Source organism: Hermetia illucens, chromosome 5 (assembly GCF_905115235.1).
Source record: "Hermetia illucens chromosome 5, iHerIll2.2.curated.20191125, whole genome shotgun sequence".
In the NCBI taxonomy this organism is placed as follows: Eukaryota; Metazoa; Arthropoda; class Insecta; order Diptera; family Stratiomyidae; genus Hermetia; species Hermetia illucens.
In genome coordinates, this window is record NC_051853.1 from 48,280,337 (window position 1) to 48,305,900 (window position 25,564).

The following is a 25,564-nucleotide window of genomic DNA, read 5'->3' on the forward strand; positions in this document are numbered from 1 at the left end:
TTCGGATCGCTTTCTAACGCTGCGAGGCTTGAATGGATGAATCCTTAGAGTCGACATCAGGCGTTTTTTACCGTTGATACATAGAGAAGCGATGGGAGCAGGTCATAAAAAATAACGTAGAGTTGACTGGTTCATTGTTATATTTTGTTAAAAAAATCAAGTTTTAAAAGATTGAAGAGAAAAAAAAAAACGGCCATGACTTATCGAACAAGTCAGTATTACGGAAGAATAAAAAAATAGGAAACTAAAAATTATGCTAATTGATCCCGATCTCCGGTAAGATTAGATTGAAAAAAATGTTAATTAGGACCGTTTATTTGGTACTACAGTTATGCAATTATATTCTCAGAAAAAAATATTACCCTTTCCTTTCACAGAGCATAGTTTTTAGTCAGGATGATTCGCTTATAAATCCTTGAAAAGTCAAGGTCAACAAGTGAGAAGCTATCAGGTGCATGTCGAACAGGAACTGAAAAAAATTATAATAGTCTTGGAGCCCCTGAGCCAGAGCAGATATACGAATATCGGGACCGATGGTGCGTCAGCATGAATGATGCACTATAAACAACCAGATATGTATCTCGTGCAACCGTAAAAATAATTTATGATATAAATTCTCACAACATCCAATATGAGAGAAATATACATTTTACTTGCGAGGTCACCTAGGACCTATAATCTGGTTCTACCGAATAGTAATATTTTGATAGTAAGTATCTACCTTTTAGGTAATTCAGGTATCTAAGAACGTGTTTTCGGAAGTCCTCACACAGTTTACCATGTGAATTTGCCAAAAAAAGCCCCTCTGTCTGGTTTGGACACAAACCTTGTCAGCAAAGTTCGTCGCAATTTATCAAAATAAATAATGCAGGCGTGCGGACTTCTCTAAATACAACAACATGACTAACATCAATAAACAGATGTTTCCAACATTCTGTAGCAACAGATAGGGTTATAAATAATCTCCAATAATTTATTGGCTTTTTATTTTGAGAGCTCCAAATAGTGAATTGATGCGGTTGCAACAACCGAGCTCGTTTGGCTTTGCTTTGTTTTAAATGTTAATAAAGGCCATAGCGTTTCCGGTGGATATTAATCTTTTCGCTTGCTGGAGAAAAACATCAACTCATGTTTTTGATTGTTGTAAATTCTTCTAAGGTGGTATCATTACTTTGAAGTGCATAGCAGCCAAGGAATTGGTCAGGATTGCAAATAACTTCGGGAATCTTCTAGAATTTATTACCGCGTCATTTTCTCTCCTGAGAATCCTACGCCCCATCATAATATGCATAAGTAATAACCTTCAACGAACTGTGTTAATTTTACCTACAACAGGTGGTCCCAAAGCGAAACATAACATAATCACAATGCAGCAACTTTAAATTAACACCAATGGAATAGATGGTTTTGCACACGTTTTTAAACGAGAAATTCTAGTTCGAATGTTTCACGTTACTTACCAAACTGCCTGAAGAAAAGCTACACTGCACGTAGGTGAAAATTAAAATGAAGAATTTAAAAGTGCGGGATGTGTGGGTAGAGTAAAACCGGGCCTACAGCGCTAAATGGTCGTGCCAAGGCTGGTGTAATGCTATTAGGCGGGTTGAAAGTAAAGCCCTTCAGTGAAAAGGTCTCCGTATGTAATTTTCTTTCAAACTTAAGATTCAAACCAACTACCAAAGTATCTATAGTAATAATCAGCAGGAAACAGTGCTGATTCTTCTTGTTCGGAAACTATTTATTCATATGCAATGCACGTCGCCTTTTTACATAAAAACTACTACTTAGCATCCATCAGTTCCCCTGTAATTAGCCATTATCGATCGATTTGCTGTCATTCACCACCGAAGACAGAAAATCTACATCTGAAACAGACTCAAAATCTACTTTCCATTCCAAATTGTCCTCACGTCATTGCGAAATTCAATATCTTTTCAAATGTGTGTGCATACTTTTATGAGATAATCTTGCCATCTGTGATAAGTGGCATCACCGTTTCAAAGTGTACACGCGTGCCTGAGCATTCATGAGTAACCTCATCACGTCTACGCCGAAAGGCTGAAAACACTGGACATGATGACGAACGATGACTGGCATCTACTGATATCATTCTGTGATATTGCACTAACTTGTTGGGGTGAACTTGCAATCATCTGCACTGCAACGTGCAACTTGTTGCACCTCTAGCCTCAGCTGCTTACAACTAGTCAACGATTTCTTACGCAAACCTTACCTATGACTGATTTCTCGCTTGTAGCCATGAACGTGTTCGGTGGCTATTGTAGGTGTTGAAGAATTTTCCATTCTATAGATATCATCTTTGAACGAGCATTTTCGCACTTTTCCATTGACTGCTTTGGCGTTCACGGTCGAGGTGCTTCCATTCACCCCATTATTGCTAATACTCCAGTCTGTCGGCTGTTTTAGAATCGACTTCTCAGGGCTGGAGGCTTTCGGTTGATCTTGACCGAATTCCCGCATTTTTACTCAACTTGCTTCCACTTCACACTAGAATTCTACTAGACACGATGGACTCTTTGTACCCTCGCTTTTGTTATCACATTCACAAAGAGAGATTGATACGATATCACAATTGCTACTATTAAGGCACCCAAAATATCGCGCTGTAGATATGAATTGAATAATTATTTCCACTAATGAGATATGGGCACTATCAGTTTGGAGCGATTTGGAGCTACGTATATTCAATCAAACCTATTTCTATTTTGATACTGAATTTCTAATTGCGCGCTGAGCTTTTTCAGATACGTCTACATATATGACTATCAGTTTTCCCAGTATTAGTTGCGAGTCGCGATCACGTCCACGAACTGTGGCATACTGAAGCAAGCGGGTTGAATGCTAGAAAGATTGGCTGACCCGACTGGCATGTGCATTGGATGGGGTACTACGGACCATAATGCGATCTAGCATAATTTTTGTGGAAAATGTTAATTAAACAAATGTTTCTATACGCGAGAGACTTGTAATAAAATGGAAGTTGTGTCTGCAAACAGTAGTCGGGGACTCGTTTCGATGTGGTACTTTTGATTAGTTGGTAGCACCCCCCAATTTGGTTTGGTACTTTGTGAAAATTAGTTTTACTTGTCTCTTTGTCTACACCCATGAATATAACTTCAAATTTTTAGACATGAAGGGCTAATTATTACATACATTTGTGTGGAAGGGGATTTCCTTATAATGCCAATGTAATCCGAAACGTTCAAACGAGGATAATAACAAACAAGCCGGAAATCGGAAGTTTGGTACTCAACAATGAAACGTTTATTGTATTTTTTATACAAGAATATTTAGGTGTACGATGGTCCCATTTGCGCATCGATCGTAGGGTATATGTATTGAGGGTGTCCATCTACTCACTTTAAGGTGATGCTGACATTACGGTTCAGCAGGTAAGTAAGTACGCCTCAGTGGCCGCTCCGAGGAGCCCAATCAGCGCTATTTTGCGCTGTTTGGATGTCATAAACTCCTAAGACAGTCATTGTTGTAATGAGAGCAAGGAAGCAGAGTCCAGTCAGCTCAGATCTTCAGAGCCAGCCCGTAGTATTCACGAAGTAAAGTAGCTTTTCCACCCTGCAGCTGGAAATCTTTCTGAGGTCTCCATAGAATGGTTTACTTAGTGTCCGTAGCCTGACTCTAAGGAGAGCTATACAATTGCAAAAGAAGTGCCTGAGAGTTTCGCTCTCTTTTCCGCACCTTTGGCAGTGCGAATTGTAGGGCATGCCGAGTCTGCTGGAATGGTCCTCTATGGGCCAGTTCCAGAATCTGGACTCACGTAGTCTGATTGCACTACACGGTACAACGTATTTAATATGGAGGTCTAGGCGGAGAAGATACAGGAGTACTTTGAAATTGCAGAGGCTCGGCAGCACCTGCACACGCGATTCTGTTAAGCTTCGTTCTATTGTACTCTTTGCTCAAAGCCTGCTAACATATAATAGAGCCGTACGTTAGGATGAGACACACTACAGCTGTGTACATCCAGAGAATCATACTCGACCGGAGACCCATTTTCTTTGCAAAGCTTCTCTTGCAGGCATAGAAGGCTATACAGGCCTTTTTAACCCGCAGTTCTATGTTCAATCTCCAATTTAGCTTTGGATTCAGGATGACATCCAGATACTTTACATTGGAGGAAAGAACCAAACTTTGTTCATTGCGTCGCGATAGGTGGTATTCGGGTACCCTTGCCTTGGTGGTATTCAATCAGTTCCAGCTTGGTTGAGTTTATGTGTGCACAGGCACACCTTCCCCAATGCTCGTTCCATAATGTTACTTATAATGAAGGGAAACATCCTGACTTTAATATCACCAAGTTCTCGGCATAAGCCAATATCTTCATCCCGCAAAATTTCCACTTTGGGTCAAGCTGGTCTGCTAGTCAAGGCTTCCTTGATGGCGTTGTTGAATTTTCCCTTTATGTCCAGGAAGGCAGCTGGAGTATAGTGCTTGTACTGTAGTGACCGTTTAACCGTGCCAATTACCTCGTAGGCAGCGATTTCTGCGGGTTTGCCCTCAAGGTAGGCGTGCTAGGACTTAGAGAAAGGCGTTGTTTCTAAAATCGTCCTTAAGTGGATGCCCACGGCGCGCTCTAGGGTCTTCAACACGAAAGAGGTGAGGCTGATTGCTCGAAAGTCCTTCGCTGACTCATGTCTTTGAATTGTATGAAAACCACTCGTGCGCGCCTCCAAGACTGTGATACGTATCACAACTCCTTTCTTGCTGCTTCTGTAGTATGCCTGGCATTATGCCATCTGCACCCGGAGATTTAGTGTGGAGAAGCTGTTTATAGCCTAGTCGATTTTATTCTCGGTAATTGTTATTTTTATATTATTTGATAATCTTGCACGGCTGGAGCTCTGACTCTCAGCTCCAACGTTTCACCAGAAGATTCCGTCCAGGAATCTTCCACCTTTTTAACAAAGATAGGCTCCTATGTTCCTTGAACAGAATCTTACTGGGCCTTATGGATGTACTGGTGCCTCCAATGTTCTGACAATAGTCCAAGCAGGACCGCCTCTTGGCGGTCACGATGGGCGACAGTCCTTGTATGGCTGTCAATATTTATGCCTGTAGCAGATCTTGAAGATGGTCAGCTTGCTGCACAAATCTTTATTCCACCACGGTGGCGATGTCTTCTTGCTGTATTTAGCAGGGCACGAGACTTTAAAGGTGGTAGGGAATGCCCTTTCCAAAGCTCCGACCTTTAGCTCCAGTTCGTCTATCGAATGATATGACAAGACAGGCATGTCAATTTGTGTACTGGAGAGTTTGTTCTTGATAATTGACTAAGTTTCCTCCAGTCGATCCTTCTGAGGTTTCTGAAAGGTTTGAAGACCTCCGCGGTGAGATTTAGACTGAATAGTATCCATAAATGGTTTGAGAAGCATATCTGGTCAGATTCTCTCCTGTTCTCCTCCCTAAGAATCCCATTGTCGGTTAGTAAGGTGATATGAAGGACCGACAGTTCTCCAAGCTGGGGAAATGGAAAGTTGGTGTACTGTCCCTATTACATGCAGATTTGACTTAATAATAAAATCAAAGAATGACTCACGTCTTTCGTTGATTTCTGTGCTATTCGAAAGTGAATGCCTTGCATTGGCGTCGCAGCCTATCAACAGGTTGGCCTTCTTTGCTGCTATGGCGATTGTAAAATTTTGCAATTCTTCTGGTGGAGCTGATCGGTCGGCATGCCTGCTCCGGTTTGACCACGACTATGTTGTTGGAACTCAAGTGCGGAAATATAAAAGCATGCAAACTCTTCCTCGTGAGGATAAATGCTCTAGATCTGTCTTGATATGCATCTCCTGTGGTGTGGAATAAATTATAATATTTACTTTGGAGCGCTTTGGCGGTTCGGTCGCCTCCAATCCAGAGCTCTTGTACTAGTGCTATGAAGACAAGCAGGTTAGCCGAAGTGCACTTCGAGTGCTGCAGCTTCCTGCGTTACCTTCAGCATGATCTGCTTGCGTGGGTGGCTTAGTGAATCCCGTCGGATCGTCGATTCTCATCTCCTCCAGTTCGTTGGCGGCATCGATTATCCAGGTCGTCGTCCGATTTTGGACGGAACACTTTCACCTTTGCGTTTCTGACTCCAAACCGCACTTTATAGTCTATTTCTCCAATGCCTCCAAGCACTCTTCGTTTATGTGGAGGAGCAGGAAGGCTTAGCTGTTTGTCTGGGGTCCTTCCTCCTTGATAATTATGCAGTCGTCCATGGGAGTCTTTGTGGTTTTCAAGGCGCGGGTTTCGGGGGCGGAGGGGGGGGGACTTGTTCTTATCGTTACGAACCTTCGGCAACCAGATGTGGGCGACCGATCTCCTGACAATATCCTTGTAGGTAACTTTGAGCTTTACGCTCTGCCCGGCTTACTGATCTTAGCGACGGACGAACTGAGAAAGCTACAATGTGGGACCACTTGAGATGAATCAAATCAGTGGATGGATCACGTGTGTTCGCCTTTTGGATCGATGGCTGGCTTTTGTTGCTTAGCTTTCTGCAGAGGTTGCTTATCGTCCGAGTTGTTGCACACTGGGCTCCGCTTGTGTTTTATTCCACCACGCCTTGAGATCGATTGCGTTTGAGAGCGGTGGACTTTGCCTTCTGCTCGTCTGCCAAGGATTTGCTGTTATATTTTTCAACAATCGCCTGGTATTCAACGAAGTCATTTTAATTCCGCTCGTCGACTGTACTGGCCTCCTTATTCTTCGTAATCTTGCTGAGAATATGCATGACCTTCGGCTGACATCAATTGTGCTGCTCTGGGCGGCTACTATTTCCTGGCTGGAAGCCAGCAGCTCGCCTTCGATGAGCCTGGCATCACCACCTCTTCTTCTATCGTATTCTAAGGTATTCAGAGTTCACATACTAAATGCCAAGCCCATTGGCCACGCAACCCTGGGCGTACGCTGTTCCTTCTTGAGGTACCTGGGGTCCTGTTAGCAACTTCTCCAGTGCCGGGCTGTTCCTTAGGCTCCTCTCCCCACCAGGTCCATTTGCTTATGCTTATTTGTTTATGGTCAAGTTGACAGCTTCTTTCTTTGAAGGAATTGTTTTTCTCTTTTTCGTAACTGACCTTAGGCACTAAGTGCAGGGGTCAAATCGAAATGAATAACATGCCTTCCAGAGACATAAGTTTAGCAAAGTCTCTACTTCATCGTTCAGGATTGCGAGTGGATTCGAAGTTTTTGACTTTTTATCGCTTGCGGAATATGAATCTACATCTTATTATTTAGTATAGTAGTGGAAAGTGGATAGTAAAGTGGTGGAAAAAATCAAAATCAAAGATAGATATGGAAAGTAGAATTCCGAAAAATTAAGAATAAGGAAACATCCCTTGCTATTTGCAACAATAAGGGGCCTACTCTATGATGGTTTACATGTTGTACCATACGAATTTCATTCTTTTTTATGGTTGGCCTTTCGCTGGAATGTTAAAGCAATTATGGTTGCAGTTCCAGTAAGTGCAGTTTTGTCGAATCAAAAGGTAGAGTTCCGTTTCCCAACCTGCCTTCGTCGAAGGCAATTTTGACAGGCTCTTCGTTTCTAAATTGTTTTTCCGCTAAAAAATGATCCAAATGGTTAAAAAAGTGGTAATCGGTTGGCGAAAGGTTCGGTGAATATGGTGGATGAGGCAGAGTCTCATACTGCAATTCGTTCAACTTTTGAACCGTTGTTCTGGATACATGAGGTCGTGCATTGCCGGGAAGGAGTATCACACGATCTTTGCTGACCAATCTCGGCCGTTGAATACTCAACTTTTGGTGCATTTCCTCGAGTTGGGCACAATATTTCTGTGCATTTATTGTTTCTCCAGGTGCCAAAAAAGAATAGTGGATAACTCCAGCTGTAGACCACCAAACAGTCACCATTACCTTCTGTGGATGGAGGCTCGGTTTCGGCATATGCTTCGGTCGCTCATCAGCATCTAGTCATTGCGCTGATCGACGATGATTGTCGTATAATATCCACTTTTCATCATATGCCACTATTCTGTGGGGATCGCTTCTGTTGCGGGAGAGTAAAGAACTGCAAATGTCCATTCGAAGCACCATGTTTTGCTCCGTAAGGGCTTGCGGTACCCATTTGTCGGACTTTTTCACCTTTCCAAGTTGTTGCAAGTGTCGGGAAACTGTCGAATAGTGTACGCCCAGTTTCTCTGCAATGTCTCTCATATACTGACGTGTGTCGGATTCGCCCAGCACACGCAGCTCGTCGTTATCAATCGATGGTCCTGGATGTCCATGTGGCTCACTTTGAAGGTTTACGTCGCCTGACCGGAATTTTTCGAACCACCGCCGTGTGGTTCGTTCGCTTACCGTATCAGCTCCAAATGCGGTGTTAATGTTCCTGGTGGCCTCCGCTGTTTTATGATCGAGTTTGAACTCATACAGAAAAGTATACGTTTTCGGCTCTTTTCCATCCTTTTTTCCTTTTCATTCACTGTTATCACAACGATGGTCAAAACTGAAATGACTCCTTGATTAAATGTAGGAGTATTTATACTTCATTATCCGACACCAACAGCGCCAACTGGTGGTGGTTTGATACAGCAAAATCACAACTAACTTCACTTGATTGCCAATTGCTAATACTATGGTCATATACATATAATGTGACTTCAATTGATTTCATAGGATCAATTACGCTTTTCTAAGATGCTTTTAAATTTTAGATGAATTTATAAAACTGTCTAACTTCCGAAGTTTCCGCCATTGGGACAAATCAAAATTTGTCCAGCGATAAACATCCAAATTATTTTCATATCTCTTCTGATAACGAAATTCTCTCCCTGAAACTGGATGCTAAACTACGAAAAATGTTTATCAGGAAGTAAATTATATATTTGTGCAGAGAACAAAATACAATGGAGAATGAGTTGTTGTTCTGTTTGTACATGTGTATGGAATCTTATTGAGTCTGCGATTAATATTCAGTTATCAGTTTCAGAGATAATTATTTGGTTGGGTCATAAAAGTTTATTTGCATCGCGTTTTACTCTTTTTCGTGTCAATACATCTAAACTGATTGCACCTCTGGCGCAAAAGCAGGAGACATCACCTTACTTTCTGATGTAATTACAGATATTGATGCTTTTACTTCAATAACAAGTTGATTGCATTGTGACTGTTTAAATCAGACGGAACAGTCAATCGAAGGAGCCTTAAGCGACTCTGTGATAACGTTCTGGGAAAATTTCATTAATTGCTACATTCCTTGATTGCCTTGCTGTAATTAGCAAGAGATACGCATATTATTTTCAATTTGAATGATCAATAAACTTATCTTACACTGGCATAGGAAGTCACCCTTTGTATTTTGTCTTAATGTGAAGGGAAGCAGATACTATCGGTTGGTAGGTAATCGCAATAGTTTTTTGTGATTAACAATTTATTGAGTTGCTAAGATTAACAGAATTTGCAAATTTTAACAGTCACAAAAAGCAATTAATTTTATCCTTACAAAAGAGTTGACGATATGTGCTAGTAATCCTGGATGGCTTCTGCAAGAGATTGTATAATGTAATCTATGGAAAACTAGGAGGTGATTCCCCGGGAAGGTGAGATTTTCTTTGGCTAAAATTACATGCTCTTTGATGAGTTCACTAACTATCTCTATCCTCAGGTCCCTAAGCAAGTCCTCATTACTAATGCTTGACAAAAGGAAGTTTAAAAACCAAAATCTGATGTGAATGACATATCATCAATCACCATATCCGGTTTTTACAATTCACATGAAATTAGCCACACTTAATAATTGGTTCCGAACGGTTGCGTCACATTCATTTTACTTATCATTACTATGAAAATTGATAACCGATGAATAAAGTGGATAAGCAATGAATAACGACTCCGTAATTGGTAAATGAATAAAGCGTTAATTTAAAGTTAACAGTTTAACCTAAAACTTGTATATTATTTTCAAAAATTTGATTTAACACTTAGATGGAAACATGAGCGGTCGTAGAACAATGGGCCGATCCTTCTATTCTCGTATATAGTGGGGTTTTGTAGGAAATACCTAGCCAATTGGTGAATGATTTTCCAACTATACCAGCTTTGCGAAATCGATACGTATCCAGGGTTTAGAGGTCGATATATATCCTGTAAGCTGGGGTTTAATAATACACTCGCCTATCGTAAAACGCGACTAAAAGGGATGGCAATTGGTGAGTTAGCAACCTGTAAATTTCTAAACTTTATTGCTACCAAATCGTCAATAACGCTTCGTATAGGGACTTACCTCACGGAAACGATCTCGAAAACGGATTATGATTGGTTCCTAGAATATGCGCATGATCCTCGATAAAGGTAGCGAGACTCCTCAGAATACTGGTTTTCTGCAACTCGAGCGAGAATTCCAACGATATAAACTGGAAATTCTGGGCCTAAGCGAAGTAAGATGGTGGGACTCTGGAAGTAGTCCTTTCTCTTGTCACAATGTTTCTACGCTTATGTACTCTGGAAAATCGGGTTGTTTCTGACTAGGCCAGTTCTCTTGACCTGGAAGCTGGTGTCTGACAAACTTCAGCTATGCACCAACGGAGATTTCCGATATAGTGGGGAAGAATACTTTCTATGGGAAATTACACGCAGTTTAGGAGAGGCTTTCCAAAGGTGACATTGAGATCGTGACGGGTGAACATCAAGGTGGACTCTGAAAACACCTTGCTTGGACATGTGGTGGGAGGTTTGTGGATTTCTGCAGCTTCCATTGACTTTTCATTGGTGGCACACATTTCGAGCACTTGCGCAGCAGATTTAGTGGATGCCCCTTGGATGTGCGTAATAAGAGACATGATACCGCCTATGAAAGGGATCACCATCTAATGGTCGCTTACCATGGCTTACGCGTTGCATCTGCCACTTCCGGTAAAGTTGAAGAGCTGCGACTTTCCAAGTTGAATGTCAAGCGCTTGTATGATTCAGATAGACAATGGGAGAGCTTCTTTCATGATCGGCGGCGGGTTACCACCTGAGAATACAATGAGCAATTGGCCGTTAGGCTCCACATGGCCACACCCCGAAGGGGCCGTATAAAAGGGATTGAAGTCTGTCTATTGACTGCTGCGGGTGATGGCAGGATTGACGTGCTCAAACGCCGATACCGTCCGAAATACGCGCAGATTCAATAAAGTCTGCTTCGTGACAACAGCAAATTTTTTATTGTGCTGATCAGGGAAGCGGGAAATGCCCCACAACACAATTATTTCAAAAGTGTATACCACATCACGAAAGAGTTTGCATGTGGTCGCACATCTTTCAATAGCGCTGTGAAGGATTTTAACGGTTGACTTCTCATCCACGATAGCAGAAGAGTTGGAATGAACACTTCACCATCCCATCCGGTGAAGTTCCTCCTCCTGTAGACAAAATAGGTAGTCGCCGTAACATGTGGATGCTGACTATTCCTCTAAATAGAAGATAAATCACATCGGCCATCAATGCATTCAAATAGAGTAAAACCGTTGGACTCGATGGTCTCCCCACAGAGTTATTTATCGCTGTACTTATAGTTTCTGCAGATTTGCTACTTACATTCGCACGGAAATGCTGGGAATCACTCGTACGGAAATGCTGGGCACCCGTCTTGAGTGCTAAAATTGGAAGGGTATCTTTTTGTTCTCTGCCGTCACAATGATAATCGGTTAAATAATCCTGGAACACATCAAGGAAAATCTCGAAAACTTTACTGATAGGAAGCATACTGGTTTCCGCTTCGGATCCTATTGTACTGACCATATGAATACCAATGAATACCAATATCCGACGGATCATTTTGGACAAATGCGCGGTGTTTATATCTTCGCTTCATCTGCTCTTCATTGATTTCCAGAAAGCGGGAACAGCGAGTATATTTGGAGTGCTCTACCCAGCAGAGCAGGGCATTCTAGAGAAACTAAAAGCTATTATCAGAGCGACATATGATGGCGCGAAATATCACGTGCTGCACTGGAGTAAAATTTCAGAGAATTTCGAAGTCCAAAGTGGAGTCCGCCAGGGTTGCATCCTGTCATGCTGCTTTGTCCGGAAGAGCTGGAGGAGTCCAATGAACTATGACATCTTTCCTCAAACACCTCCACTACGCTCATGACATCTGTTTGTTCTCCCACCGGGTTGTAGACATTGGCCAAGTGGTTTGAGATTTGCAAAGAGAAACAAGTAGGGTTGAACTGAAGATAAACATCAACCAAACCGAGGCTCTCAGTCTGATGGTCATCGAAGGCGTTGATAAATTTGTATATCTAGGAAGCGTGGTTCTTGCTGACTGTTGCACCGAACTTCATGTCTGTACCTGATGCATTAACAGAACTAGATCTGCTTTGCCTGCCTTGTTTATCTGGAAATGCAGTTATCTCAACAACAAGGCTAAGTTGAGGCTGTTTTGTGTTAGTATTCTTGCTGTGTGCTACTTCCAGCGCATGGAAAGTGACCATCACTATCACTAGAAAACTCCGAGCCGTCGTGAACACCGGTCTGCCTAGTATTTTAGGACTACGCTGGCCTGATACTATTTCAAACGAAGACTTTGGTCGGCGCATAGGCCTGCCACTCGTACCCGATGGTATCAGAAATTAAGAAGGGGCAGCAATTCCATTTATAGCTATGCCATACAGTCGTACCTACTCTCCAAGATCGCTGACAAGCGGATCGCCTCAGAGCGTAGAACAGTAAAGGAGGAGTGCAGGCGTCTCGGGTAGTCCTGGGGAAAGTTGAAGCGTATTTCAGCGAACCGTCAACTATGGTGCGTAGGTGTGATTGACGCGTTATATACCACCAAATGGCAACCGTATACAAATAAGTAATAAATTCGAATGGAAATGAAACTATACTATTCTACTTGGAAGAATCAATGTGCTAACAGCACCGTTGCTCTTTCGAAATTGTTGTCCATTTTCTCTTTCCAGAGCTGCTGCGATGGAAGTGTGCGCTTCAGCAAAACACGAAAAGATATTATTTCAATATTAGATTCAACTCGTAAAAAAGTAATGCAAATTCCCAAAAAACCAAAGTCAGTGTGCAATTTAAACAATCTACTCCTTCCAGGTAATGGGTAATTATTATTGCTCCTGCCACGGAAAAAGGCGATCCACTTAGCCTAGCTTTGCTTCCGCCTTGATCAATTTTACAATTCTGGATGGTTATTGAAACTACTTGGTATTTACCAGCAAAGCTCGGTGTTGCAGCAAATTATAAAATATACTTTATTGTCGTATTTTGCTTTAAAGCTAAATTGAGAAGAAAACGGCGCAGTTTGTCATTACCAGCTTCGGAGGAAAAAAGAGGACGCAGGATACTATCCCAATTCGGGGAAAAGGATTGATATTCTTGATTAATAGCTTCCAGAGAAAAAGGCGCCAGGCTATATATGCGATTGAGTTGGAGAGAAGGCGCGACATTCGTCTCCAGTAGTTGCGGATAGAGTAAGTAGCTTTCGAAATACGTATTTACTAACTATTAAAATATATTGTAGTAGGAGCAAGCTACCTAGTTTTATTTTTTTTAGGTATTACATATTGCACAATTTAACAAAGTGTAACAACGTCATTACTAGCAATGTCATTCAATGCAATCCATTGCCAGAGTGGCCAATGAGTGGGTCGCTCTAGAAATACATGACGCAGAACAATAGAGTAGGAGCGATGTCTCGCCGGGAAGACCTGGAGAGAGATGAAAAACATTTCAGCAAGCCGGCGACGATGGTACATATCTGTGGTTGATGCATTATATCCCATTTAGGGGATATTGACAGCCACACTACTTGGGAGCATGTGCGCAGAACATCATTAATCCTTATCGAGGAGTCTTGACCCCAGCAAAATCAGCTACCGATAAGGTAGCCTTTCTGCACCAGTCGATGCGAACAACTTTGGAATATGATCAGGAATTTTACTACGTTTTAATAAAATTTATGCCGCCGTTTGCACGCCCCATAAAGAATTCAATATCCGCACGAGATTGAGATTGACTAGGCTATCTGTGGCCAACGTGCGAATCATTGCCTCATTTAGACTCACTACTAGCCCCTGTAGTGATTATTCAGGATTTCTATGGTGCACAGAGCAAAGTAGTCTCTTTACTGCTGTATGTTAGATGGGTCTTTGTATATTTTATATCGAACACCACTGATCGGATTTCGACCTGTATCAGATCCAATATTCGTTCCTGGTCAGAACATCCCCATAACACGATAATAACTTCAATATGTATATGACTTGCGGTTTGGTCCAGGACAAAGGCAACTCATCAGACGTTGCCTCACCTTTGTCCTGGAAACAGTGTGACCGAAATGGTGGCATTTGCTCCCTTGTCCTGGATGAAATCGCAAGTCGTATACTTTTTAAAACTTGGAAGCTTGTCCAAGAATGAGGGTCCCGTGGACCACAACCGTGGAAGTATGTTGCTTTCCAACTGGTCCGGTAAGCCATCAAGTGGATGGCGGACTTATGAATCCCTCAAATTTCAAACAAAAGTCCAGCTTCCACAAGTTTGTGTCCACATTTCGGAGCATCAATGTAATATTTTCTATTTTAAAAAATTGGTTTCCAAGTCATGACGCAACGGCTGGAGGACGAGGAGAGCACTTATCCTTGGCCAACCTTACAATTACTTCCGCTTGCTTTCCAGAAGCCAACCTATCACTTACTTTTAGCAGAAACCGAACTACTTTCTACAAATATGCTTTCGAAACTTTATCTAGATTCTTGCGCCCGCTCGACCAATGTGCACTCTTTCATTGCCGAGGTAGAGATATTCTAAGGCCTAATGTTCGTTGATTGTTATTAACGTTCGTAGTGAAAATTTTCATTTGAAACAACAGATATTCGTCCTGAAATTTCGTTCACCCAAAAAATTGGGTTTAAATTGAGAGCCCTAGTCGAGTTAAAATATAAAAATAACAGACCATAACGTTTCCCGTCTTGATTCATGTGTACAATTTAAAGGATTTTCACCATTCTTTATTTTTATTATGTACTTAATACTGTACAAAGTCTAAAACAGCGAGGCTGGGATGCCGCATTTATGGCTCTCGCTGGATCTCTGGCAATAGCGTCGAGAGCCCTATTAATTTCCTTAATGTCGTGACATTATAGAGGCTGAGAAGTACATAAGTACGTTAACATTGCATAAATGGAGTCTATTAGTGTGTCAGATCCTATTCCCAAATATCGACTACGTCAAGTACAATGCATCCAAGCAAATAATTGAATCTCATTGTTTGTCATTTGAAAGCAGTTAATGTTTCACTGTTGTCACTTTGCAAGCATATCATAACTCAAAGTCAAGTTGATGAGCTTTGTGGTTATGACCAAAGCAATTCTAAGCGAAATGATTCGTAGAGGCATCATTTCCTTTAATCCCTGGATAATTGGACTCCGGGATAATGTCTAGAATTCCATATTCATGATTCTGAAATGGATTTTGAATTATCTACAGGACATAAGGAGATTTTGGTTAGAGGTCGTTTATTTACACGATTATTCCATTTGAAACAAATAAACTCCAGTGATATCAGATGGGAGTATCCTTGAGGTCATTCCAATTTGTACATGCCTATTAACTGTCGTAATACAGAATACCGGGGGAGAATCTAAAGACATACGCTAAATAAACAGGATATATCCTTCGGGGACTGACGACCTTCCTTTGCGAACAAGTTATCCCAATTAGCAAGCGGTCATTCAGTTTTCCATCTTAAGGGCGATTCCTTTGGTATTGCAGTGCAATCTGATTACTGTCACATTTATTCTTTGGAATATTGTAGCAGAAGATGCAAATATGTAAAGGAGATACAAGTCCGTCCACAAAACTTATAGCTTTCTTTATCATCTTGCTATTGAAAGAGAAGTGGAGTTAAATCCAAAAGTAGCTCTCTTAGAAATTACATTCAAATGCAAGAGAAATATGAGGATTAAAGCGGAGATAATCCTGGTAATATGCTTGCATATTTCTGTACTCAATTGAGAATTGTCTGTAAAACACCCATAAGTTGAGTGAAATTATGCGGTGTTTCCAACGATTAATTAATTAAAATAATAAAACTTGTTGTTTCTTTTTCGTTGGTGTGGGTATTTATTCTTGCAAATACCGATATTTCGGGAACCACTTGTTCCCTTCATCAGTGCAACTTGTGAATAAATACCCACACCAACGAAAAAGAAACAACAAGTTTTATTATTTTAACCCATAAGTTGTCTGCAGTCGCAATAAAATCCAGACGACTTAACTAGGAAAGTAAAGTTGAGATTATGAATGCTTTTCATTGCACAAGTAAACCACCAATGTTACAGGAGAACCTTTTGAAATTCCCGGAAGCCAAGAGAAAGTTTTATGATTCCAAGCAGAGTATTCTTTGTAGTCTACTTTATACTAGGATTATAGCTTCACAGAAACCCCCACAGGCTATGTAGCAAATGATAGCTCTCTATTGCTTACCCTGAATAATCGTCCGCAGAACGATATATAAAGCATGACATTGTCCAACAGATTCCTGGAATGATTCTTTATGGGCTTGGAAATTGCAAACATTATTCTGTGTAATGCGATACTTTCCAGACAGACAAGGATTTACTTGGAGGAAATATTTGTTTGAAATTTCAAGAAAGCCATTAGGAAAAATTGAAATGAACGATCAGATACTTGAATAAGATGCAAGGGTCTTGAAAACTCCCTTAAGGTTGCATATTTTTGTCAAAACAAGAAAGTATCTTAATAGAGTTTCCGAGAAAAAAAAAACAGATGGCAATAGAAAGCGATATTGAAGGGCGAAATAAATCCTTTTCAATGAAGAGTGGAGAAAGAAAAAGTTTGTTTGTCAGAAAATTTATCTTACAGGTAAATCAATTTTAGGAGAATGCTCAATCTCGCTCATTCAGTTAAATGCTTTTATTTCCTCCTCGTGACAACTGGTGCAATACGAGGAAATCTAGGGTAGACATGAAAATAAAATCAAGTCCCGCCCCTGGAGGAATTTCAAATCGAAAGCAGAGTCCGTCAGGGGTGCATCCTGTCACCGATATTATTACTACATGTGATCGATGACGTTCTTCATGCTATCTTGGCTGAAGGACGTCTAACGTCTCTCTCAGTCTAAGGTGCATATCTTCCTCCTCCAATCTGCATTAATAGAAAGTGTGTTAAAGACATTGGTCAACTTATCTAAGTAGTGTTGTTACTGTGCCGAACTGATGATGTCGCTCGACCCATTAACAGGGCTAAATATGCTTTCGCTGCATTGTTAAAATGCAGCTATCTCAACACCAACATCAAGTGGAGGCTCTTTTAAACCAATGTTCTCTCTGTGCTGATATATAGGAGCAGAAGTGGTACAGTCAGACATAAGGGAAAAACGATAATTCACTCCATTGCTGGTTACAACATACAATGGAATCTACAAAAACAGGATGGCGTATGCGTAGCTCGATCTAGAGCTGCAGAACAGTGGGATAGAAGTGAAGGCTGTCTGTTATACCCAAGATGGGCTAGAAGAAATTTCAGCCAATCGGCAAATTTTTAAATACTTGGACGAATGATGGACCGGAAAAATCACAATACACCTCCTTCAAAAATATCATTCACTACAAGAAGTAATGTTCGGTTTTCGAGAAATGGCCTTTGAACCATTGAATTTTTAAACAAGTCGGAATACCGGAAGTTGGCACTCCGGGTATAAAGGTTTTGTGTGAGTGTGAGAAATTTTCTATGCACATTTTTTCATTCCCTTAAACTACTATTTTTTTTTCAAACTAGAAGATCCTTCACATTACCCAGAGTTATGCTTTGACACCCCTTATACCACTGACACATTTTGTACTTCTATCATGAATTTAAGGGGGGTTTCCGGCCAATTTCTAAAATATGCTCATATACTATTCATCATCATCATCGACGGCGCAACAACCGTTATCCAATCTAGGCCTGCCTTAATAAGGAACTCCAGACATCCCGGCCCCGCCGAGGTTCACCAATTCGATATCCCTAAAAACTGTCTGGCGTTCTGACCTACGACGTCGCTCCATCTCAGGCAGGGTCTGAGCGGTCTTCTTTTTCTACCATAAAGATTGCTCTTATAGACTTTCCGGGCTGGATTATCCTCATCGATAAGGATTAAGTGATCCGCCCATCGTAATCTATTGAGCCGGATTTTATCCACAACCTGCCCTGGTATCGCTCATAAACTTCGTCGTTATGTAGGCTACGGAATCGTCCATCCTCATGTAGGCGATCAAAAATTCTTCGGCGGATTCTTCTCTCGAACGCTGCCAAGAGTTCGCAGTTTTTTTGCTAAGAACACAAGTCTCCGAGGAATACATGGGGAATGGCAAGGTCATAGTCTTGTACAGTGAGAGTTTTGACCCTATGGTGAGACGTTTCGAGCGGAACAGTTTTTGTAAGCTGTTGGCTGATAACAACCGTGCGCGGATTTCATCATCGTAGCTGTTATCGGTTCTGATTTTCGACCCTAGATAGGATAGTCTCAAAGTTGTAGTCTCCTGTCTTTATTCTTCCCGTTTGACCAGTGCGATTTGATGTTGTTGGTTGGTTGGTTTTTGGTACTGACGCTACTTTATCTTGCCTTCATTGATGTGCAGCCCAAGATCTCGCTCCGCCTGCTTGATCTGGTTGGAGGCATATACTATTATTAACTTTATATGTGCAAGCATTGGAACGGGATTTATTTTAAGGCCCAGATTTCATTCAGATACACCACTGCAATTTTTTCAGGTGTTAGGTTCTGCGAACGTGGCCTGTTACGCTTTTTGAGGGTCATATTCTGAGCTCTTACTCGCCTATATTACACCCGATATCAAATATGGGACCAGTTTCGAAAAGTACTAATTGAGCCCCTTCATTTAATACCCCACCGCACACGACCATATTTTGTGGAAAAAAATGTGCACCCACATTCGCATGCATGGGGACCCCCTTTTAAACTCAGCACAAAATGGCGTCAATGGCTATATGTAAAGGGATTCACAGACCATACGTTCTCACCAAATTTCGTGACAATAGGTTTAGCCGATTTCGAATAAACCGGGGGTGACAGACTGACAGGGAGGCAGACAGATGGGTAGACAAACATCGAATCAATTCGAATAAGGTTTTGTTTCGCAAAAAATCTTAAAAAATGGTGAAGCCTGCGGGGTAACGTTCTTAGATCGAAGCTAACAAAACGAATCAATAAATATTCTCATTTGCTGATTTTGGAAACAATTTGCTGAACAATGGATTATGCACATTTGGTGTCATATAATACCCTCTGTATTATTGATGAAAGGGTTTTCTCGGACAAATTTTTTTCGCGAGAAATTGTTTTAGCTGAATATATCACTGAAAGGATAAGAAGTAGTTGAAAGCAACGACATGCCACTTACGTTATATGTCTGTTTAAACTCGTAATAAAGTAGGAGTATTTGAGGTACTCTCCTCGGAATGTTAAATTAAAAACAAAAGGTCGAAAAAGTTATCAAAGGATAAGGTATGGGCGCAGATACTCCAATATGCTAAATCCAATCAGACTTGATGTCACTTGGTGACTGGCCGAGCCAGAATACGCGTTGAGGAATGCATAGTAATCTAAGCCACAAAAATCCGGGTTTGCATGCTAAATATTGACACTTTTACCGAAAAGACGAAAGAACAGTCAAAAGTCCTTCACAAGCGCTGTGTTCTCCGATAATAACGGTGGCATGGACGTGGTAAAAATGGTTATAGAATTCTCTACTAAGGTGGCCCTAGTTGGATATTGTATTGGCATTGCCATCTTTAAGAACTTCCGCTATTAACAAGATCCAGGGATTGATGCAGCTCATTATGATTGCAGCTGACCACATGATTTAATTCTTTGCTGCCTGCAACGTGCCTGCAGGTGATCTTTATGGTCAACCGGGGGTAAAGACTTTGGCATACGCAATGAAAGCGGCTAGTGTCACCACCGTAACAATACACGGTGGTTAAACGGTTGTCTTATTTTGCAGAATTTTATAGTAGGAACACTAGCAGCCAGACTATACTAGTATAAGTCACAACAATTTTCTCACCTCAACGTCCGCTCTTGATTGATGTCTTTGAAATCAAGCGATTGCTGACATAGCGCAAGATGTGCAGGTCCACTACAAATTAAATGGTGTATTTGGGGTATTTTGCGAGGAAGCAGAAGAAATTACCCCACTCTTGCAACTGCTAACCATTATGAGCGTGCAACAAACATCAAAGCCAAAATACAATCCCCAGAGCAAACTAGGTATCCTTTAGGCTCACCTAATTAGTGTGTCCGGATAGCTGAATGGTCAGTTCACAAGGCTGTCGTTCGGAATGTCGCGGTTCAAATCTCGCTGGTGGCAGAGGGATTTGTATCGTGATTTGAAGTCGGATACCAGTTGAATGAGGAATGAATGAGTACCTGAGTCAAATTAGGGTAATAATATCGGGCGAGCGGAATGCTGACCATATTGCCTCCTATAGGGTACTCTAACCGTGTACCGTGACGGTCTTGAATGAAGTGCTTTAGCACAATTGAAGGCCCTGATCCAATACGGATTGTTGCGCTAACGATTATCATATTGTTATAAATTGGATAAGTGATTCATCAACTTGGATTTGAAATAACTACACCAAATTAAGACCTGTTAGAAGTTTTGACGAAAGTTTCTCGTCGATGAAACACTACCAATTGAGAAATTTAATAAGAACGCAAACCGGGAAGAACAAAGTTATTTGCTGTAAGAGAAGCAACCCCCTGTACGGATTTTCATAACAAATTGAACACTTTGGACAAAGTGAGATCTGCTCCGACTTGTCAAAAGGCAACACCAGCGAACACCAAACACCGAATCTGTTGGGTTATCGACAAGAACTGTATGTTGCTTACCGATCGACAGGCCGCCGCGGACACATATAGACAATATTTCGAGTAGATTTCAACGAACGAATTTCTTCATTCACCATTTTCGCGCAGAAGTTAAAGGGGTGAAACGAATGAAATCGAGCCAAACTACAGGACCTGATGATATCGCAGCGGAGCTAAGAAACCGATGAGTTGAGACCGAGCACTGTGAGCTGATGAATTCTTCAATCGCGCTATTGAGGAGGATAGAACACCATATGATTGGCAAGAAAACACAACGGTTTCGATATCGAAAAAGAAAGGGAGTCCAGCAAAATGTTCAATTAACTATCCCGACATGGACCTATGACAACTGTATTTCCCACACCGTTCAGATAACCGTCAATCAAGCCGGGCTTGTCAAGAAATTTGGAAACCCAGTGAGAAACATTACCTTCTCTACATTACATTTCTAGATCTAGAGAATGCGTTTGACCGAGTTTTATGTGTTTAGAATACTGAGGGATCCTAAGTCCACATGCACTTGATGTTGAACCGGACCAAATGTTTCTTGGTTTATACACGAAGGTATAAGAACCTTAAAAAGACGGGCCCGCTCCAACTTGGACACTTGCGCGGACGTTCTAGAGCGAGCGGATGTGGCATTTGCACCCACTAAAAACATTCCCGGGCTCTCCAGCCTCAATCCCGCGGAACAACCATTTAATTAATGTTTCGAGGGGTGGGTTTACCTTTAGGCATTCGTGCTTATCGTTTTTCCCTTACTTATTTTAGTTTAGCAGGTTGTTCTGTCTTTTTGCAATTGTCGAGGAACTATATTTTTTTACACTTACCAATCTTCCCCAAGCTTGGGTCAAGTTCCTTTCTCCACCGAGAACTTTGGATAGTGAAACATTACAAGCCAATTCGATATTCAGCCAAAGCGATGCAGATAGTGCCTGTAGAAACCACCGTGTTCGGTGAGGAACTCGGTAATGTGGTAGTTGATTCTTCCGTGCTCCTGCTCAACCTACATCCTAATATGAAAAACAAACCCCTGTGCGTTTTACCATTTTACATGACTTTCCACAATACCGAGTACTGTGGCGTCCCCGTTGCAATGATTCATTCTTTGGGACCCTCATCTGTCCCGTATCAGAGAATCCTCTCAGGGAAGTAATTCTCAACCAGACTCGCCAAATATACAGGAACACCTGTATCAGTTAATGTGCCTTTAATTTGGTTCCAGTTGGTGGCATTGAATGTGTTTTGCACATCCAGTGCACAAGAAGTCTTTTATCAGGCTCACTGGTCTGCTGTAGATGCATCTCTCCATAACTTTCCCTATTGTATCCAATCTGGATCTTCAGGTAGCTTATCGGGTTTGGGAAGCCACACCTACTTTTGCTTTTTTCAGTAGGTAAGGAATATTCTTTTTTTAGGGATGTCTCGAAGGTATCGGCAAAAAGATCAGGACTAGTCTTCACGGTCAGCTTCAAAGCCCTGATAGGGATGTTATCCAAAACCTGCGCCGTTCCTAGCTCACATTTCTCGCAGCTCCTCCTCAGCAGTCGTTGACTTGAACCACCGTTTGCTTTCCGCTGTTTTGGTGGTGAAGAAATAGAATGGCACCAATATGGGTGATCTTTGTAGCTTTTCATTACTACCTTGTAAGCCCCATTGCGGACGTGTAGATCGGCAATTCGCATAACTATTAGGAACAGTTCCCTTTGCTTTGGCTCGGTTGTCTGTGTTCCCCATTGAACGTCGCTATCATGTTTTCTCCTAAGATTTAGGTAAAGCCCCCTTGTCCAGAAACATGGGGATTGCAAAATTGCTTGTTGTTGCACCAGCTGCTTACTGAAGAGCAATCGCTTTTCAGGCATAGTAGCTGTTTTTATATCGTGAAAAAGGCTTTTCGTTACCGCCTACACAACCTAGTTCAAGTACAAGGATATAAAGCCTGCAGTACCTGAATATCCACCTACGTTGATTTTAATTCAATGCCTCTGGCAGTCTCACCAGAGGAAAGAAAACGCGGGCTTGGTTCACTGAAAAGAACTCATTTAATTTTCCTTAATCCGCTTCGCCTTAAAATCTGCTATTCTGTACTTAATTGCAAATAAGAACTTATTGACCTTAGGTAAAACTGCATTTATGCGAACTATGCGACTTTTGGCATAAGCATGATTTGTATGCAAACAGTAGCATTGTATGCCTTTTTTGCTATGGTCGCAACATTCAGGACTATGTCGGGTTTGAGGGCCTCACCGAACATAGCCTCCTCGAAAGCTTTCGTCGCCCACCTGAAAAACCCATTCCATTTACGGAAAGCAACCCTTCCAAAACGCTGCTTTGCCGCTTTTGATACTGATCTAAATGCAACCACCGTGATTTCGATGTAAGTCATGCAGATAGGTACTACCCCATCAAGCAGGAAAGAAACCGCCGCCTCGACGGCGTCTATTTGCATTTCTTTCGCTACTTCCACTCGGGAATCTAAGATAATTTCCAGGAACGTAAAAGGTGCCGTTCAGGTTCGGAGGAAGGGTACCCGCGTTGAGTTCAACTCTGTGAGAATTATTTGGCTGATCCTAGGATGCATAAAAAACACCTCTAAAATTAGGTTGTCAGATTGCGGCCGGGTTCCGCTCTGAATCTTCCTGCACAGGCTATATTAACATCTTTTAAATCGTTATGCTTGCTGTTCATCGATTTCGAGGAGGGTTTCGACAGCACGAACCGGGAGCGTATCTGGAATACCATATACAATGAAGGAAGCATTCCAGAGAAACTAATGGCTATTATCAAAGCGAGCTATAATAATTATAATACTCGTTGGCCCAAAAATCCAGTTGGATCAGGGCTTTCAAGCGTGTTAGAGCACTTCATTCAAAACCATAACGGTACACTGCAGGATTATAGTACTGTACACTGGCACCAGTGCGTTTTGAACCGCTACGCAAAACAGTAAAGAAATTGTACAAGCTTCTCGGAAAGTCAAACTTTGGAGTGACACTCATCGCATGTTGAGTGATCAATCTCTTGCTTCTAATCGATGTTAAAAGTAATTCTTAGATTCAAAAAGATACTAAAAACTCCAGTAACAGCTTACAAGTCTTTTGCATACGAGTATAGCTTTGGAATACGAGTATATGTAAACAATCTTTCATATCCAAAGGGGCTAAAACACATTATTCCTCACATTCATGGTGTTCCATTGTCCTCGTAATTTTACAAAGTTAGGTGGAAAATAGACATAACTATTTCCAAATAAATTATGTGTGACAGATAGACAGACATATGGACAGGTGGATAGGCGTTCCGACAGTGACACAGAATGATAGACATGTAGTCGGGCGAGCAAGCAGACAATGAATCGATTTTAATGAGGTTTTACGTTCCATCAAATCTCCATGGAAAGGATGATAAATGAATTTCTCTCGTTGGTCAGTAGAGGCAAGAGTAACCCTGACAGCAATCAAACCCCAGCATATTGTACATCTCCTGCCACGATTTACTGGAATCAGTAATTTGATTCAGCTCAGAAATAATGGGACGAATTTATGTGGACATTTACATTGTATACACGAAATCAGTCTAAAGGAATAATTTCCCTGCAAGATTCCAACATCTGACAATTCTAGAAAGGACCACAAATCAGTCAACAAATTTATTTATGTGTTTTCATCTTTCCATCAATAATATTTACTGCACGCACTATACCAATGGCCCTGACGGATCCCCTGCGTCTAACCTATCTGACGCAATTGTAGTCACGTTTTGCATTGGCGAAGTATGTCAATATTGACATGAAACCGCAGTCAGACCTAATTAGAAATACAAATGTCAACAATATTGTGGGGTTGGATTGATTGCAGGAATAGCGACAAATTTACTGCTTTGCATAGGCGATAGTATGAATTAAAAACATCTGATTGTGTACATCTAAGTACAGGGCGAGGCAAAACCTCGATTGTAACAAAGAATAAATATTGGAAAGGAAATTGACAATTAGAAAGGATTTCTGCAGTTTGGCGAAGGTTGAGTTTGTAAAACAAAACTTTGTTAAAATCGGTTCAATCTCTGTCCGTCTGTCATACGATTGACTTGAAATTTGATTAGATGGTGGGAACAGTGGGGTCCTCTTACATGCTAAAGGAGGTGTACCATTTTTTTCATCGAATATAGACATGTGATACCTCACATGAAAGGTCTCGATTGGTAATTTTCAAAGCAAATTTTAGTTTTGACATTTGTTAAAAAAGCACAGAATGAGTGTGGTCAAAAGTGACGTGTTCTTTAACTGACGCATTCTTGAAAACCACCCAACCGAAAAATCTTAAAAAAATAATGAAGCTACCTCTATACTGTGTTCAGGCCTCAAAATACCCTCCACATCGATATCTACTCATGTAAGTTAATTATACTTGATATGTTTTTGGGAAATTGATTAAAAACCCCTTAATTCCAGTCCGTATATAACTCTTTATTTTCTTCCTTTTTTTGCGCCTCATCTGGGTGTAGGATTTTTTGAATCGCTGGATATTCCCATTCTATCAGCTTCTTTGATAGAATTTCTTATTAATGATTAATGAAAATGGGGCTTAAAGTGGACTTGATCTCGATTCGCTTCTTAATTCCTTCCTACTTAATACTGAACAGCACATCCTCATCATCATGTGGAAAAAGTTTTTCCAAAAGCCGGGTCCCTGC

At 41.3% G+C, this 25,564-nt stretch overlaps 1 protein-coding gene across 4 annotated transcripts in view; it reads right to left on the reverse strand.

Annotated features, from left to right (window-relative positions):
* The window catches only part of LOC119657273 (cytosolic purine 5'-nucleotidase), a 206,918-nt gene that overhangs the window by 112,770 nt on the left and 68,584 nt on the right, over positions 1 to 25,564 (reverse strand). Inside the window, exon 1 of one of the 4 annotated variants that reach the window (XM_038064109.1) lies at positions 2,234 to 2,843. The exons of the other annotated variants lie outside the window; for them this stretch is intronic. Within the exon in view, the coding sequence (XP_037920037.1) occupies positions 2,234 to 2,481 (248 nt within the window). The 5' untranslated portion in view covers positions 2,482 to 2,843. Of the gene's footprint in view, positions 1 to 2,233; positions 2,844 to 25,564 lie in introns of those variants that run through there. 4 annotated transcript variants of the gene reach the window in all.